General features: G+C 44.4%; 1 protein-coding gene across 1 annotated transcript in view; it reads right to left on the bottom strand.

Moving 5' to 3' along the window:
- LOC116969603 (zinc finger protein 850-like) overlaps positions 1–16162 on the bottom strand; it is a gene marked incomplete at its 3' end in the record, with an annotated part of 172149 nt that overhangs the window by 107259 nt on the left and 48728 nt on the right. The window contains exon 4 of the mRNA XM_033016433.1: positions 6300–6305. Within this exon, the coding sequence (XP_032872324.1) occupies positions 6300–6305 (6 nt within the window). The remainder of the gene's footprint in view (positions 1–6299; positions 6306–16162) is intronic.

The raw sequence follows: 16162 nt of genomic DNA, 5'->3' as shown, positions 1-16162 counted from the left end.
CAAAAAACAAAAAAAACAAAAAAATACACAAAACATTTTAAGTCATTAAAATCAGGGTGAACATGGTGGAAGTTATGTCGCGTATGCTAATCTAAACAGATGTGTTTTGAGTTGTGATTTGAATTGATCGATAGTGTCCAGGTGACGGATGGGAGGTGGGAGAGTGTTCCAGAGACGTGGGGCAGAGCAGCTGAAGGCTCTGGCACCCATGGTGCTGAGTCTAAATGTGGGGACAGTAAAAATTGCAGCTGAGGAGGAACGAAGTGACCGGGAAGGAGTGTATGGTAGCAGCAGGTCAGAGAGGTAATGGGGAGCAAGGTGGTGTAGGGCTTTGAAGGTCAGCAGTAAAATCTTGTAGTTAATCCGGTGGTGCACAGGCAGCCAGTGGAGCTGAGTGAGGATGGGTGTGATGTGGTCCGATGATCTGGTGCGGGTGATGATCCGGGCTACAGAGTTCTGAATGCATTGGAGGCGATGAAGAAGTTTATTGGAGGTGCAAGTGAGGAGGGCGTTGCAGTAATCGATGCGGGATGTGACCAGAGCGTGGATGAGGACTTTTGTATTGTCTTTGGAGAGGGAGGGGCGGAGTCTGGAGATGTTGCGGAGATGAAAGTATGCAGAGCGTGTGATATTGCTGATGTGGGGGCCAAAGGAAAGTGTACTGTCCAGAATGACGCCGAGACTTTTGACATGGGAGGAGGTGGGTATGGGTGAGCCATCAACTGAAATGGTGAACGGGTGGGACTGCTAAGTCCTGAATAAGGATCTTGCGAGGTTGATAACGGATATTGTTCGTCATCAACGGCTTGGTTGATTGTGAATTTGTAATCACCACAGAGTCGAACAGTTTTGTCGGCCTTGGGTACGGCCACAATTGGCGTTGCCCAGTTAATCTGGTCTTTCTTCACGAGTACTCCATTCCGCTCTAACCTGTCGAGTACTTCCTACACTTGTTGCTTTAGTGCATATGGTACAGGTCTTGGTCGACAATACACAGGTTTCATATCTTGCTTAAGTCGAATGTGTGCAGAGCACCCTGTTATTCCCGTGTAACTGTCAGCAAAAATGTTTGCATGTTTGCTTATGACGTCTTCATGACGTGATTTGGCCAAATCGACGCTGCAAATGTTCTTCCAGTCTAACTGTATTCTACTTAGCCAATCCTTTCCAAGGAGGGTTGGTTTATTTCTGTAGCTGGCTACTATGATGGGCAGTGTTACTGACTGACCATTATGCTGAACTTTACAGTTCATTTGTTCACATGTATCCAAAACTTCGCCCGAGTAGGTTGTCAGCTTGGCCTTACTCTCAAACAATGGTATCTGTGGGAACTTCTTTGTCGTTCAGGACTTTGCTCATGACCGAAAAATCTGCTGCCGTGTCAATAAACATATCGATTAACTGTTCATTAATCAATAGTTTAGTTCGAAATTCCTTGCTTTGGCTGGTTGTAGGCTTATCGTTATTGGTTGCATAAATGGAGTAGCAGTTCATGTCTATCTGGGTTCATCTCCAAGTTATGAACTCCTGTCTGGTGTTGTCGCTTGATTCCCGCAGATTGTTGGTTTCCTGTTTTATGCTTGGCCCGACATGCTGAGGCGATATGGCCTTTCTTCTGGCTGTTATAGCACTTGGCCATTTTGAACTGACACAATTGGGATGAGTGATTACCGTTGCAACGATAACAACTGGCTGAACTCGCCATACTTTGGTCTTGGATTAGCACCTCTTGGTTTGGCCGTAGTCACTACCTATTGACTGTAAACGGCCACTGCAGTCCGTGGTGGACAAAACTCGCGAGCATTTTTGGATGCCATCTCCATTGTTGCCAAACTTGCATGCAATCTCGAATGTGAGATCAGGAGTGTTCATTAGTTTGGACTGAATTCGTTCATCCACTCGACAGCAAACAAATCTGTCGCGTAGTGCGCATCCGAGAAAGGCTCCAAAGTTACAGTGTAAAGTTAAGTTTTTCAAGGCAACAATGTACTCATTGATTGTCTCATTCTGCTTCTGGTTTCTAATGCCGACTTTATAGCTTTCTGCAATTTCCAGTGGCTTTGTGTTGAAGTGCTCCTCTAACTTCTTTATAATGTCATTGAATGGCACGTCTTTTGCCTTTAAGGGCGCAAGGGGATCCACGAGTGTGCCGTACACTTCAGGACCGTTCTGCGTGACCAGAATCGCTTTCATGCGTTTACAAACGGGCTTATTTATTTCAGTCACTATCTCGCCTTCACCACTAATCTCCAGTATGTTGTTTGCCGTGAAAAACATGTTTGCTCTCTTCATATAGCATCTGAACGGCTCTCGACTCTTGTAAAAAGCGCCAAGGTTACCGATGTAGCCAGTGGACGCTGACAACGTGTCGTTCTCTTTTTTTTTGAACTCCGTTCAAAAATCCTCATTTCCTGTCTGTTCTGGTGTAACAATTCACCTAAAACGTAGCTGAACAAAGGCTATTCGGCAGAACTCGACAAAAAAACATCTTATACAATCCCACGGATGGCATCTTGCCACGTAGACACAACATAGAGATAGCCTGACAAACGCTGGACCATTTGTCCAGCTGCTGTTTTAAACTACAGTCCCCTGCATAGAAGGATCTGTGGCCTATCAAGTCCAGCTCGCAAACAACTGCGACACCTGCATTGTATTTAAAGGATGAGTTCACAAATTATATCCCATCCTCGTCGCACATCTTGTTATATTCCGAATGGCAGAATGAATAACAACTGACACGCAGGCTGCCTGGATCACGAGAGAGAAGTTTATTGACCAACGTTCCCTGCTAGTAGACAACAGCAACTCATTAACATATACATGAATATGCATGAATACATTACAATAGCGTATGGCATTTAATTTGTACTAGACTATGTGGGACCCGTTGGCTCCCAGCATCACACGGGAGGGCTGGTCACCCAACGCAATATTCCACCTCTCCACCAATTCCAATATTGCTGGCTAGTGCGGGGGGGGGGGGGCTTTCTGTTGCGCTAGAATGGGTGTTGTGGCCGAAGGGACTGGTTTCTAGAGGGCTAGTATGGATAAATTCCATTATGGGCTGGCAGCTCAGTCACTGAGGCCAGGCAGCTCAGTCACTGAGGCCTGGCAGTACAGTCATTCGGACCTGCAGACTGGAAGCTGAGAACCTGCCAGAAATTATGCCCAAACAGGTGACAGACTGTGAGAGAGAAGGGGAGAGGATGGACTGAGTGGATTATTGGACTGGCAGTTCACTTACTCATGGCCGATGGGCTGGCTGTGCAGTCACTCACGGCTGCTGGGCTGGTAGTTCACTTACTCACGGCTGGTGGGCTGGCAGTGCAGTCACTCACGGATGGTGGGCTGGCAGTTCACTTACTCACGGCTGGTGGGCTGGCAGTTCACTTACTCACGGCTGGTGGGCTGGCAATGCAGTCACTCACGGCTGGTGGGCTGCCAGTTCAGTCACTCACAGCTGATGTGCTGGCAGTATCCTAAACAAAATGGCAAAGCGTACGAGGGTTTGAATTATATTTTACTCAGATGCAAGCCAAGGAATGGCATGATTGTTAGCTTTTAATTGGACATATTCAACCTCAGCAAATTGACAATATCCTATTGAAAGGGAGTGTCAGGACATTAAGCTGTCAGGACATTTTATTATTTGCCAAAATATACATCTCAATATCATAATGATAGAAAACTTACTTTTCCACACACCACTCGTAAGTCTGGAGAATGTTTTCAATTATATATTTAGCTTCAGAAGCGTTTACTTTTTGTATGTAAAAACCCACTTCAGAACCATGGACGATTTTAAAATTCTACAGCCAGATTAATCACTTCTAAAACTTTTTAGATACCAAAGGAATAAAGTAAAAACACAAATAATGCCTTACTGTTGATGAAATGCAGTGAGCAAACGCGATAATACCCAATACTTTCAATCGCGATATCTGCACGGCCAATGTTCGCCAAGCACTTTAGCTGTTGTAGTCACTTTAGCTGTTGTAGTCTCTTCAGCTCTCGCTTCTCTTTACCTTCATTTCTCTTCACTTTTGGAATTCTGAAGTAGGATAGATGTATCTCACGGTTACCCTGATTTCCACAATTATTTACAGCGCAAAAAAATAACAATTTGGCGGGTTTTAACAGGTAGGAAAGTACGCGTTTCGTGCATTAACAACATCTACTGGAATCTGCGACGTCCACCAGATGGATTGAGCGGTTCCAGTCGTCAAACCCTTTCACCTGGAGACCTTACGTGCAACCCCTATGCGCACACACAGGCTCTCAGATACACACTCACACACACACTCACTCACACACAGACACAGACTCACTCACACACAAAGAATAGAAACATGCCAAGTAACTTCAGAGCGTGGTGAACATACAGTGTGTAAACCGATTATTCAAACTTTTAAAGCCTCCTGTCGAGGCTGCTGCTGAAGCAAAAAAGTGCTTTCAATAACGTCCAACAACACACTCACCGTAAACAGAGCAGTAAGCTCTGTTGAATTATTGACGTCTTCACTCTCTTGACGTCTTCACTCTGTGCCTCCTGCAGTCAGCGTCATCTTGCCAGGAGCCGGATATGACGCACTCAGCGCCATCTTGCCGCTAACCGGAAATGACGTCAACGGTGCCATCTTACCACTAAGAAGAAGTCACGGAATGAGCGCCAATTTTGCAATTAAACACAGTTCTGATCCAATAAATGTTTATTCACGCCTTATCCACCCGAAAACTGTTGAAAGCCCTTTAAAATCCAAGCCAATTGGGTAAACACTTTGCAAGCCAACAAAACATATTTTCTGATAGCCCTTTAAGAGCCAAGCCAATGGGGCAAACACTTTGCAAGCCATCAAAACACATTTTCTGAAAGCCCTTTAAAAACCAAACGAATTGGGCTAAAGCTTTGGAAGCTAACAAATGCCATTTTCTTAAAGACCTTTAAAAGCCAAGCCAATTAGGGCTAAAACATTGCAAGCCAATAAAACACATTTTCTGAACGCCCTTGAAAAGCCAAGCCAATTGGGCAAACATAGGCACATAGAAACATCGAAAATAGGTGCAGGAGTAGGCCATTCGGCCCTTCTAGCCTGCAACGCCATTCAATATGATCACGGGTGATCATCCAACTAAGTATCCTGTACCTGCCTTCTCTCCATACCCCCTGATCCCTTTAGCCACAAGGGCAACATCTAACACTTCTTAAATATAGCCAATGAACTGCCCTGCAGAGAATTCCACAGATTCACCACTCTCTGTGTGAAAAAAAAATTAATCTCGGTCCTAAAAGGCTTTCCACTTATCCTTAAACCGTGACCGGTTGTTCTGGACTTCCCCAAAATCGGGAACAATCTTCTTGCATCTAGCCTGTCCAACCTCTTAAGAATTGTGTAAGTTTCTATGAGAACCCCCTCAATCTTCTAAATTCTAGCGAGCACAAGCCTAGTCTATCCAGTCTTTCTTCGTATGAAAGTCCTGCCATCCCAGGAATCGGTCTAGTGAACCTTCTGTGTACTCCCTCTATGGCAATAATGTATTTCCTCAGATTAGGAGATCAAGACTGTACGCAATACTCCAGGTGTGGCGTCACCAAGGCCCTGTACAACTTCAGTAGAATCTCCCTGCTCCTATACTTAAATCCTTTTGCTATGAATGCTAACATACCATTCGCTTTCTTCACTGCCTGTTGCACCTTCATGCCTACTTTCAATGACTGGTGTACCATGAAACATAGAAAATAGGTGCAGGACTAGGCCATTCGGCCTTTCGAGCCTGCACCGCCATTCAATATGATCATGGCTGATCATCCAACTCAGTATCCTGTACCTGCCTTCACTCCATAACCGCCGATCCCCTTAGCCACAAGGGCCACATCTAACTCCCTCTTAAATATAGCCAATGAACTGGCCTCAACTACCTTCTGTGGCAGAGAATTCCAGAGATTCACCACTCTCTGTGTGAAAAATGTGTTTCTCATCACGGTCTTAAAAGATTTCCCCCTTATCGTTAAACTGTGACCCCTTGTTCTGGACTTCCCCAACATCGGGAACAATCTCCTGCATCTAGCCTGTCCAACCCCTTAAGACTTTTGTAAGTTTCTGTAAGTTCCCCCCTCAATCGTCTAAATTCTTGCGAGTATAAGCCGAGACTATCCAGTCTTTCTTCATTTGAAAGTCCCTGACATCCCAGGAATAGGCTGGTGAACCTTATCTGTACTCGCTCTATGGCAAGAATGTCTTTCCTCAGATTAGGAGACCAAAACTGTACGCAATACTCCAATGTGGTCTCACCAAGACCCTGTACTACTGCAGTAGAAACTCCCTGCTCCTATACTCAAATCCTTTTGCAATGAATGCTAACATACCATCCGCTTTCGTCACTGCCTGCTGCACCTGCATGCCTACTTTCAATGGTACACAAAATTGCTGGAGGAACTCAGCGGGTGCAGCAGCATCTATGGAGCGCCCGCTCTATGCAGTTCCCTTTTGAACACTTTGCCTACTTTCAATGACTGGTGTACCATGGCACCCAGGTCTCGTTGCATCTCCCCTTTTCCTAATCGGCCACCATTCAGATAATAGTCTACTTTCCTGTTTTTGCCACCAAAGTGGATAACCTCACATTTATCCACATTATACTGCATCTGCCATGCATTTGCCCGCTCACCCAGCCTATCCAAGTCACCTTGCAGACTCCTAGCATCACAGCTAACACTGCCACCCCCCAGCTTCGTGTCATCCGCAAATTTGGAGATGTTGCATTAAATTCCCTCGTCCAAATGACTCTAGCAGTTTCCCCATTGCCGATGTTAGACTAACTGGTCTGTAATTCCCCGTTTTCTATCCCCCTCCATTATTAAAAAGTGGGGTTACATTAGCTACCCTCCAATCCTCTGGAACTACTCCAGAATCTAAAGCGTTTTGAAAAATTATCACTAATGCATTCACTATTTCTGCAGCTACTACCATAAGCACTCCTGCGATGTTGCCTATCTGGCCCTGGGGATTTATCGGCCTTTATTCCATTCAATTTCCCACACACCACATCCCGGCCAACCTGGATTTCACTCAGTTCCTCCGTGTCATTTGACCCCCCCCGGACCCCTGCTATTTCCGGCATATTATTTATGTCGTCCGTAGTGAAGACAGAACCAAAGTAGTTATTCAATTGGTCTGCCATGTCTTTGTTCCCCTTGATCAATTCACCTATTTCTGACTGCATGGGACCTACATTTATTTTAACTAATCTTTTTCTCTTCACATATCTATAAAAACGTTTTTATGTTCCCTGCCAGTTTTCCCATTTCCTAATTAAGCCCTTTGTCCTCCTCTGCTGGACTCTGAATTTCTCCCAGTCCTCTGGTAGGCTGCTTTTTCTGGCTAGTTTGTATGCTTCATCTTTTGTTTAGATACTATCCCTGATTTCCCTTGTTATCCACGGATGCACTACCTTCCCTGATTTATTCTTTTGCCAAACTGGGATGAACAATTGTTGTAGTTCATTCATGCAGTCTTTAAATGCCTTGCATTGCATATCCACCGTCAACCCTTTAAGAATCAATTGCCAGTCTATCTTGGCCAATTCACGTCTCTTACCCTCAAAGTTACCTTTCTTTAAGTTCAGGACCCTTGTTTCTGAATTAACAATGTCACTCTCCATCCTAATGAAGCACTCAACCATATTATGGTCACTCTTGCCCAAGGGGCCACGCACAACAAGACTGCTAATTAAGCCTTCCTCATTACTCAATACCCAATCTAGAATAGCCTGCTCTCTCGTTGGTTCGTCTACATGTTGGTTTAGAAAACTATCCCGCATACATTCCAAGAAATCCTCTTCCTCAGCACCCTTGCCAATATGATTCACCCAATCTATGTGTAGATTGAAGTCAGCCATTATAACTGTTTTACCTTCGTTGCACGCATTTTTAATTTCCTGTTTGATGCCATCCCCAACTCCACTACTACTATTAGGTGGCATGTGCACAACTTCCACTAGCGTTTTCTGCCCCTTAGTGTTTCGCAGCTCTACCCATATCAATTCCACACCCTCCAAGCTAATGTCCTTCCTTTCTATTGCGTTAATTTCCTCTCTAACCAACAACGCTACCCGCTACCCCACCTCCTTTCCCTGGCTCTCTGCCCCTCCTGAATATTGCATATCCCTGGATGTTCAGCTCCCAGCCTTGGTCACCCTGGAGCCATGTCTCCGTGATCCCAACTATATCATAGTCATTATTAGCTATCTGCAATTTTCAACTCTTCCACCTTATTAAGAATGCTCCATGCATTGAGACACAAAGCCTTAGGGCTTGTTTTTACTTACCCCTTACCCCTTATACAATCATGTTGAAAATTGGCCCTTTTTGATTTTTGCCCTGCCACTTTTACTTTTCACCTTGCTACCTATTGCTTCTACCCTCAATTTTACACCCCTCTGTCTCTCCGCTCACACATTTAAGAAACCATTTCCCTTTACCTCCTTCCTCGACTATCCCATTTGAAACCACAGCCCCCTTATTCAGTTTAAAATGACACCCAGGTCTCGTTGCATCTGCCCTTTTCCTAATCGGCCATTATTCAGATAATAGTCTACTTTCCTGTTCTTGCCACCAAAGTGGATAACCTCACATTTATCCACATTATACTGCATCTGCCATGCATTTCCCGACTCACCCAACCTATCCAAGTCACCCGTGCAGCCTCCTAGCATCCTCCTCACAGCTATCATTGCCCCTAAGCTTCGTGCCATCCGCAAACTTGAAGATGTTGCATTCAATTCCCTCGTCCAAATCATTAATATATATTGTAAATAGCTAGGGTCCCAGCATTGAGCCTTGCGGTACCCCACTAGTCACTGCCTGCCATTCTGAAAAGGACCCTTTTACTCCTACTCTTTGCTTCCTGTCTGCCAGCCAGTTCTCTATCCACCTCAATACTGAACCCCAATGCCGTGTCGAAAGCCTTCTGAACGTCCAGATATAAAACATCCACTGGTTTTCCTTTATCCACTCTACTAGTTGTGATAACACTTTGCAAGGTGACAAAACACATTTTCTGAAAGACCTTTAAAAGCTAAGCCAATTGGGCAAATACTTTGCATGCAACAAACACAATTTCTGAAAACCACATCGAGGGGAATCACCGTGCAGTATACGTGCGTTCAGTGTTATTCGCAGCTCAGAGAGCAGTGACCCTCTCGCTTCCTCCGCCTCGCAGAGACTGAGTGAGGGACGACACTTACGGGTTTTATAGTCCCTCCCGCCTGACGCCAGCGGGAGCAGCAGAGAGAATGGCGATTTTTAAAATAAATCATTAATATCTCTCTGATTTTTCATCGATGGGAAAAATCCTCCCGTCCAATCAGGCGGAGGTGGACTCTGAGCGAGGTGGCCAAAAATGTCGGCCGTAAGTGGCTGCATTCTCTCCGGAAATCACGAAACAGATAGTGGAAAGCGGTCAAGATCTTAGTTTTAGTAATATAGGTATTTGTTTATTTGTGATTATTTTGGTAAGTCATGCCCACGTCCTTCTCAATGATCTATTCGACCCTGCGGAAGTACAGCAGACCGGGGAGATCGAGGAGTTCACGTCATATATCTCTGAATTTGGAGTCCGAGGGTCGTTAAGATTGTAATGAAGATTTTGGCACAATGCCTTTCACTAGTTACTACATTGAGCGCAGATGATGGGACGTTATATTACAGTTTACAAGACGTCTGTGAGGCCGCGAATACTTGCAGTTCACACGCCGGCCACTGGATGTCCCCATCATTTAAAACCTCGATATTGCATAACACGCAGGAATTATTCTCCAGGAATAGATCAGTGCATCATAGTTCAGGAATCTGTAACTGATCTTCGAACAGCTCGCTTCGGTTAATAATAAATGTTAATACATAAAATGTTCTTTTTAACGAACGTACGCGGGTTCCAAATCATACGCAAACGTGGACAGTCCTTGAAACACAATTAGGGTAACTATCTACATAATCTCAGAGAATCTTACAGGCACACAATAACGATGCTATTTATAGAGTTATAGTCAAATCACGAAGCAAGATATTGTGGAAACAGCAGTCAACGTCACGTAAAATGTCAAACCAATCCAGGCCAACTTGCCCACGATTGTTCCATAGCCTTCCAACCACTTCGATCCATATACTCGTTGAAATGTCTCTTATACCTTGTAATCGAAACCATCACTTCAGCTTCCGCTTGCAGCCATTCCACCTCACCACAACTGCCTTTGTAAAAAGAGTTGCCTCTCAGTATCTTCTGAATCTATCCACTCTGGTGTCTACCAGCTTTAGACTGCACAGGTTTAAAATACGACAGTAACTGTCTACCGTTTCCCTGCCCCTGATTGTGAAATATACCTCTGTAATGTCACCCATCAATCGCCTATTGTACGGTGAAAACTTTCCAACCTGTCCCTGCTCTCCTTAAATCTCAAACACTTCCGCCCCGGTAACAGTTTTATGATTCCTACCTGCGCCATTTTGAATTTCATGTATTCCTTCCAATCGCTGGAAGACCAGCACTGCGCATTGTAATCCAAGTTTGGTCTCAAATATGATGTGTATAGTTCGGGAGACCACCAGGAATAACAGTTCACTTAGTAACGACCCTATAACCGATCGGGTAATTCATCTCTACCATTGTGTCGGTGGTCTACACAGTACCCATAGTCAACGCCAATGTGGCTTTGGACAACGTATACTCCGTCGTGTACTCTCTGTAAACACCAGACCCTGATGCCCAGCTCATCATCTGCCGTGAGTTCAATCAATCGTACTTCAGGAATGCACTGGAAACTAAAATCAGCATATCCCCTGCGTCACGGCTCAAGCACAACAACCATGCTCTCAAACGCAGGAAGACCAACGATCTGATTCTGTACTTTGGAGCAGGACGTATGAGGTCCCACAAACCAGTCTAGAACGACTTGGCGATGGTGGAGAGAGGCAAAAGCTGCAAAGTCCTGTGCGTGGAAGTCTTTGAATATCTTTCCTTGATCCAGTACATTGATGCAATTATAGCACCTCTACCCCCTGAAAATATTGCGGAAATTCGGTATGTCGTCGAGTATTCTCTTGAACCTCCACAGGTCTACAGTAGAGAGCATGTTGTCTGGTTGCATCACGACCTGGGTCGGCGACCCGAATGCCAGGAGCGAAGGAGACTGCAACATGTGATCAACACTACCCAATCCATCACGGGTACTGACTTCCCCATCATCGAGGAATCTACAACAGTCGGTGCCTAAAACATTGCATCAATAGTCGACAGAGTGCGCTTAGGGGTCTGAAATATATTCACATCAAGCCCACCCCAATTATTTTGTACACGGCAAACAAGCAGGAAACTGAAAGAAACGGCTCAGAGTCCGAATCCGCACAAACGCAGAGATGTTGAGGTCCCCGTTTGTGGATTGTGTTGAGCAGAACCTCCTTCAAGGCAGCTCATTCCCGCCCATTGTAATTCATACGGAACCAGTTTGGTGTGCGGTCACTTTAACTGGGGGTTTATAACATTGCTACCGAACCTGCTAGTCAGTGATGCCGAAGATTCACCTTTCATCACTTGGTCCGTAGCCCTGTGGACGAACACTCCAAGTACGCATCTTATTGTTTTTAGGAGATACCGCATGCCAACGGGCTTTTTGGCCCACAGAATCCGCGCCGATCAGTGAAGGCCGTACAGTAGCACTATGCTACAAAATAGCCTCAACCTGTACGTCTTTGGAGTGTGGGGGGAAACGCAGCTCCCGGAGATTAACCCAGGCAGCGCCTGGAAGAACGTATGAGCTCAGTGCGGATGGCATCAATAGTCAGGATCGAACGCGGGTCTCTGCCGTTATGAGGCAGCAACTCTACCGCTGCGCCACCGTGCTACCCTGCTGTTCAAACATGATGAAGTTGCTGCCTCTCCCACATTCTTTCGGTGTCGAGTTCCATTCCACGTGTGGAAAATTGTCCTCATTTCAATGAATCATCTAATTATCAGCATATTTTGTCTCCCTTTCTACTAACAGTATTTTCCACACACACACTATAGAAAAGATCTGAGATATAAATACTGTATGTGTGCTGAAAGTATTTCGAGTAGGTGGGGCAGTTACCGAGACCTTGTCCGGTTAGGCAAATGTTGAGTGTACTGACGTGATACAGACACATCGTATACAAGGGCGGCACAGTGACACCGCTGATATTGCTGCTGCCTCACAGCGCACGAGATCGAGCATTTATCCTGAACTCCGGTGCTGTCTGTGGGGAGTTTGTACATTAGCTCTCTGACCGCGCGGGATTATTCCGGGTGTTGTGGTTTCCTCCCACATCACAAAAATATGCAAGTTTGCAGACTATGGTGCCTTCCTCACCTTGGTGCCACTGTGTTATGTTGTGTCGTGGACTTTTAGTGTTTGTGCTTTTTTTTAAATTCTTTTTTATTTTTAATATGTTTTATTATTTATTATTATTATTTATTTATTTTTATTTTTATGATACTGCCTGTAAGGGAAATTCATTTCGTTGTCTCTAACTGAGACAATGACAATAAATTTGAATACAATACAATACAATACAATACAATTAATTGGACTCTGTGAAATTAGTCCGGTTGTGCAGTGAGTGTGTGAATGCGAACATGGTTAACATGTGGCTGGCGTAACCGGATGGACATTGATCGGCCCCGTGGAATCTGCGGGCCTGTGTCCAACCTGTAACTGTAAACTAAACTAGTAAAATTAAACGAGAACTTACCAGTTCGAAGTTTGATCGTTATTTTATGAGGAGTACGTTGAGGGAATACGTGAAGAACCCTGCCAGGACGCATGCGTGTCATTCTTCAAAGCAGCGGTGTGAAATCACAGATAACTGTAATGACTGAACATAGTAAGATTAGAGAAGAAAATACCAGTTGAGTATATGATCATGGGTGGGAGCGGAGGGCACGTATTCCCTATACGTTCTCCTCATAAAATAGCGATCAAACTTCGAACTGGTAAGTTCTCGTTTAATCTCACTATTTTACTTCGGAGTCACGTGAGTGACTACGTGAAGATTTCAAAGCTCTGTGATTTCATGCCGTGGAAACTAGTCCATGCATCACATCTGCCTTAATTGACTGTGGGAGGAATTGGGTTAACATGTTTAGACATGAATCCAGCATTGAAATCAATGATAAATTGTTAACAACAAATTATAGCCCCTATTTATGGGATGAAATTATATTACAGAACTTAAAATTGGCTCTGCAAAGTTCTAGTTTAACTACTGGGTTGTGGTAGAATAGTTGGAACATTTCCCCCTGATCCATCCTGCTGTCTCGAGGATTTGGTTCATTGGTACATCCAACTCCATAGCTGCCGATGTAGTTGCAGCCCTGGCGGAACAAGATTTGAATATGTTAGTATCCACCTCAGCTGTTGTTAAAACCTGTTTCAGCCATCTGGAAATAGTTTGAACCGACACTTTTTTGTGGGTTTGTTTGTGGCTGATTTGTAGTGCCATCTCATAACCTCAGATGTTTTTGTGTTCTCCATATAGAACAATAGTTTTTTTTTATTATACAGAGACGATATCTGTAGGATAATCCCTAAATTCTATTTTGAGGCCTGATGATCCCGGTCTGTTCTGTTTGACTAATTCGTAATATTAAACGTTATATTCCTGTTGAAGAAGTCATATAGTCCAGCCTTAACTTATGTACGACTGTACCCTTAGTGCCGTGACCAAAGCCATCAGCATGACTGTTTTGTTCGTCAGTCTTTGCAGGGACAGAGCTATTGCTGGAGACCAATTCCTTAGCAACGTTAGGGCAATACTCATATCCCATTTAGAGAGTACCTGGTTCTTGGGGGATAGATATTAAAAATTCCCCTCATAAGTTTGGTTACCAGGGGTGATACCCAACAGAATGACGCTCTGATCCTGCATAGATATGTTGATAGGGCACTTCTGGCGCAGTTAATGGCACTGTAACTGAGCCCCTCATCATAATGGAGGCCTGCCAGGAATTCGAGAACAGACGTTATGTTCATCAAACTGCAGGTGATGTTGTTTCTGTGACAATATATCTCCCATTTCCTGATGTATACCAGATATAGTTTTTGGTGGACTGTCTGTGGCCCGCTGAGATGTTGTTCAATGTTCGGTCCGCCAGTCCCAGTTGCAGTAGAGGTTTCTTTAGACTCTTCAAATTGATAGGTTTGTTGTTTTTGACATGGATGGGTTCCCCAGTTACGGGATGAACCAATAATTTAGTTGTTTCAGGATGGTGATGCATGGTTAAACCCCATGTTGAGTATCACAGGGAACCATGGTTAAGTAGGCCAATCGGCACTACCAATTAACAGACGCTGAGTCTTGTTGTATATTTCGTAATACCCGACTGATGATGCAGAAAATGAGAGAATGCATAGATAAACAGTTGCCCTCTCAATGCAGTGAAAAGCATCTGCCCCTGCTGTCCCAGGGTCTGGTTCCCAAGAAACACAGTTTGGTAAATGGTGATTAAGTCTTATTTTATTGAATGTGCGTGACCTGATGTCTGTCACTGAATTTTGGGTTACCTGGTAGGTAAGTAGCTGATATTCAAATATTTCTCTGGATACACCATTACCAAATTGTATTAGTCAGATTGTCACTCTTTAGTCTAACATGCTGGTGATTTATCCCAGAGCAGTATGACTTTAGGCCATAGAACGCACCCCTCATTTCCAGGTAGTTTATGCCCAGTGTCTGTGGTAATGATGTGCCTTTCATCTACCTCCACAGATGGAGATGGAAATTGGTAGTACCCCAACCAAGCGCACTGGCATCAGTTTGTAGCACCACTAAGGGTTTGCTGATAACGATAGGGTTGGAACAATGCCGAATGTTATTCCTCCACCATTTTAATTCCATAAGCTTTGATTGGTGGCTTATTGGTCTGTCGAAATGACCAGTATTAACTTTGAGTGTTTGTATTTTTACCTTTGTAGATTTTTGTTAAAACAAAGGTCCAAATTGTGTGGCTGGACAGGCAGACACTATATGCCAATTATACTTGCTACCAATCTGATAGACGGTTCACTGATGTCAGTGGGGTTGTTGCAGGCCTCAGTTAAGACTGTAGCCTTGTCCTTTGGTAAAGTCACCGACATGTGAGCTGTCAATAGTGAACCCCAAATAATCCATTATGTTGGTAGGCGTTAGTTTAAATTTAACTGGATGGATGATAACCCCAGTTTTCACCCAATTGTATGGTGGCTGTTACAGATAGTTAGGCCAACTCCAAAGTTATGCCCACAATTAGTATGATCATATGATTATGTATTTGGTAGCGCTCTATACTGCCAGAGCAGCCCCATCCAGTTGAATTCTTTAAAATAACGTTTGTGATCAGTCCGTGTAGGCACTTAATAGTAAGCATCTTTTAGGTCGATGCTTGCCATGGAGTAGCCTTTGGAAATCAGTCCTTTAGCAGTTACCAGTTCCCATTTTGTACTGAATATATGGTACAATGTATTCCAGCCAATCGAGTTGGGTTTACCCATTACCCCTTTTGCACAATTCAATGGTATATCCCTGGATACTGCTTAGGATATAAGTGTCTGTAGTTAATATACACCATATCCAAAAGAGTGTAATCTCCCACCAATGTGTGTATTATCCACTCTTCCTATAATTTGTAAGGGATCAGACCCACCGACCTCCATTGTTACCAGTGTAAGTTTGCTTCTTCTGTTTGGTCTTCGTGGAGGTTGAGGCGCCGGTGTCTGAGTTTGTTTTTGGGTTGGGGGTTTGCGCATTTTCCAGAAAGGCTGGTCTGGGCTATGGTCTAAAAGGCCGCTGTCCTGTATGCCCGGCCTTTGAGCTTTCACCAGCTTCTCTTGTTCTGCTGGTGGGTGCATAAGGGTGCTGTCTTTGGCTGCAGGAGATACTTAATGTTGTCGCCTTTATGAGCCCCAGGGCTTTCCTAAGTCCTGCTCCGACATGTTTCCAGATGCTATTTCCACGACTGGAACATTCAGGGATGCGCAGTTTCCTGGTCCCAAGTATTTTTGCAGTGGTGTCCATCGTGGTCTGGCTGTATGTATTTGGACACCATGACCAGTAGATTTTGCCTTCCTGCACCCCCTGCACACTTGTAGTTTTGTTCATCAAAACCCCTCT

This window comes from Amblyraja radiata, unplaced genomic scaffold (assembly GCF_010909765.2).
Source record: "Amblyraja radiata isolate CabotCenter1 unplaced genomic scaffold, sAmbRad1.1.pri S89, whole genome shotgun sequence".
NCBI classification, from domain to species: domain Eukaryota; kingdom Metazoa; phylum Chordata; class Chondrichthyes; order Rajiformes; family Rajidae; genus Amblyraja; species Amblyraja radiata.
This window is presented reverse-complemented; position numbering and strand designations above follow the sequence as displayed.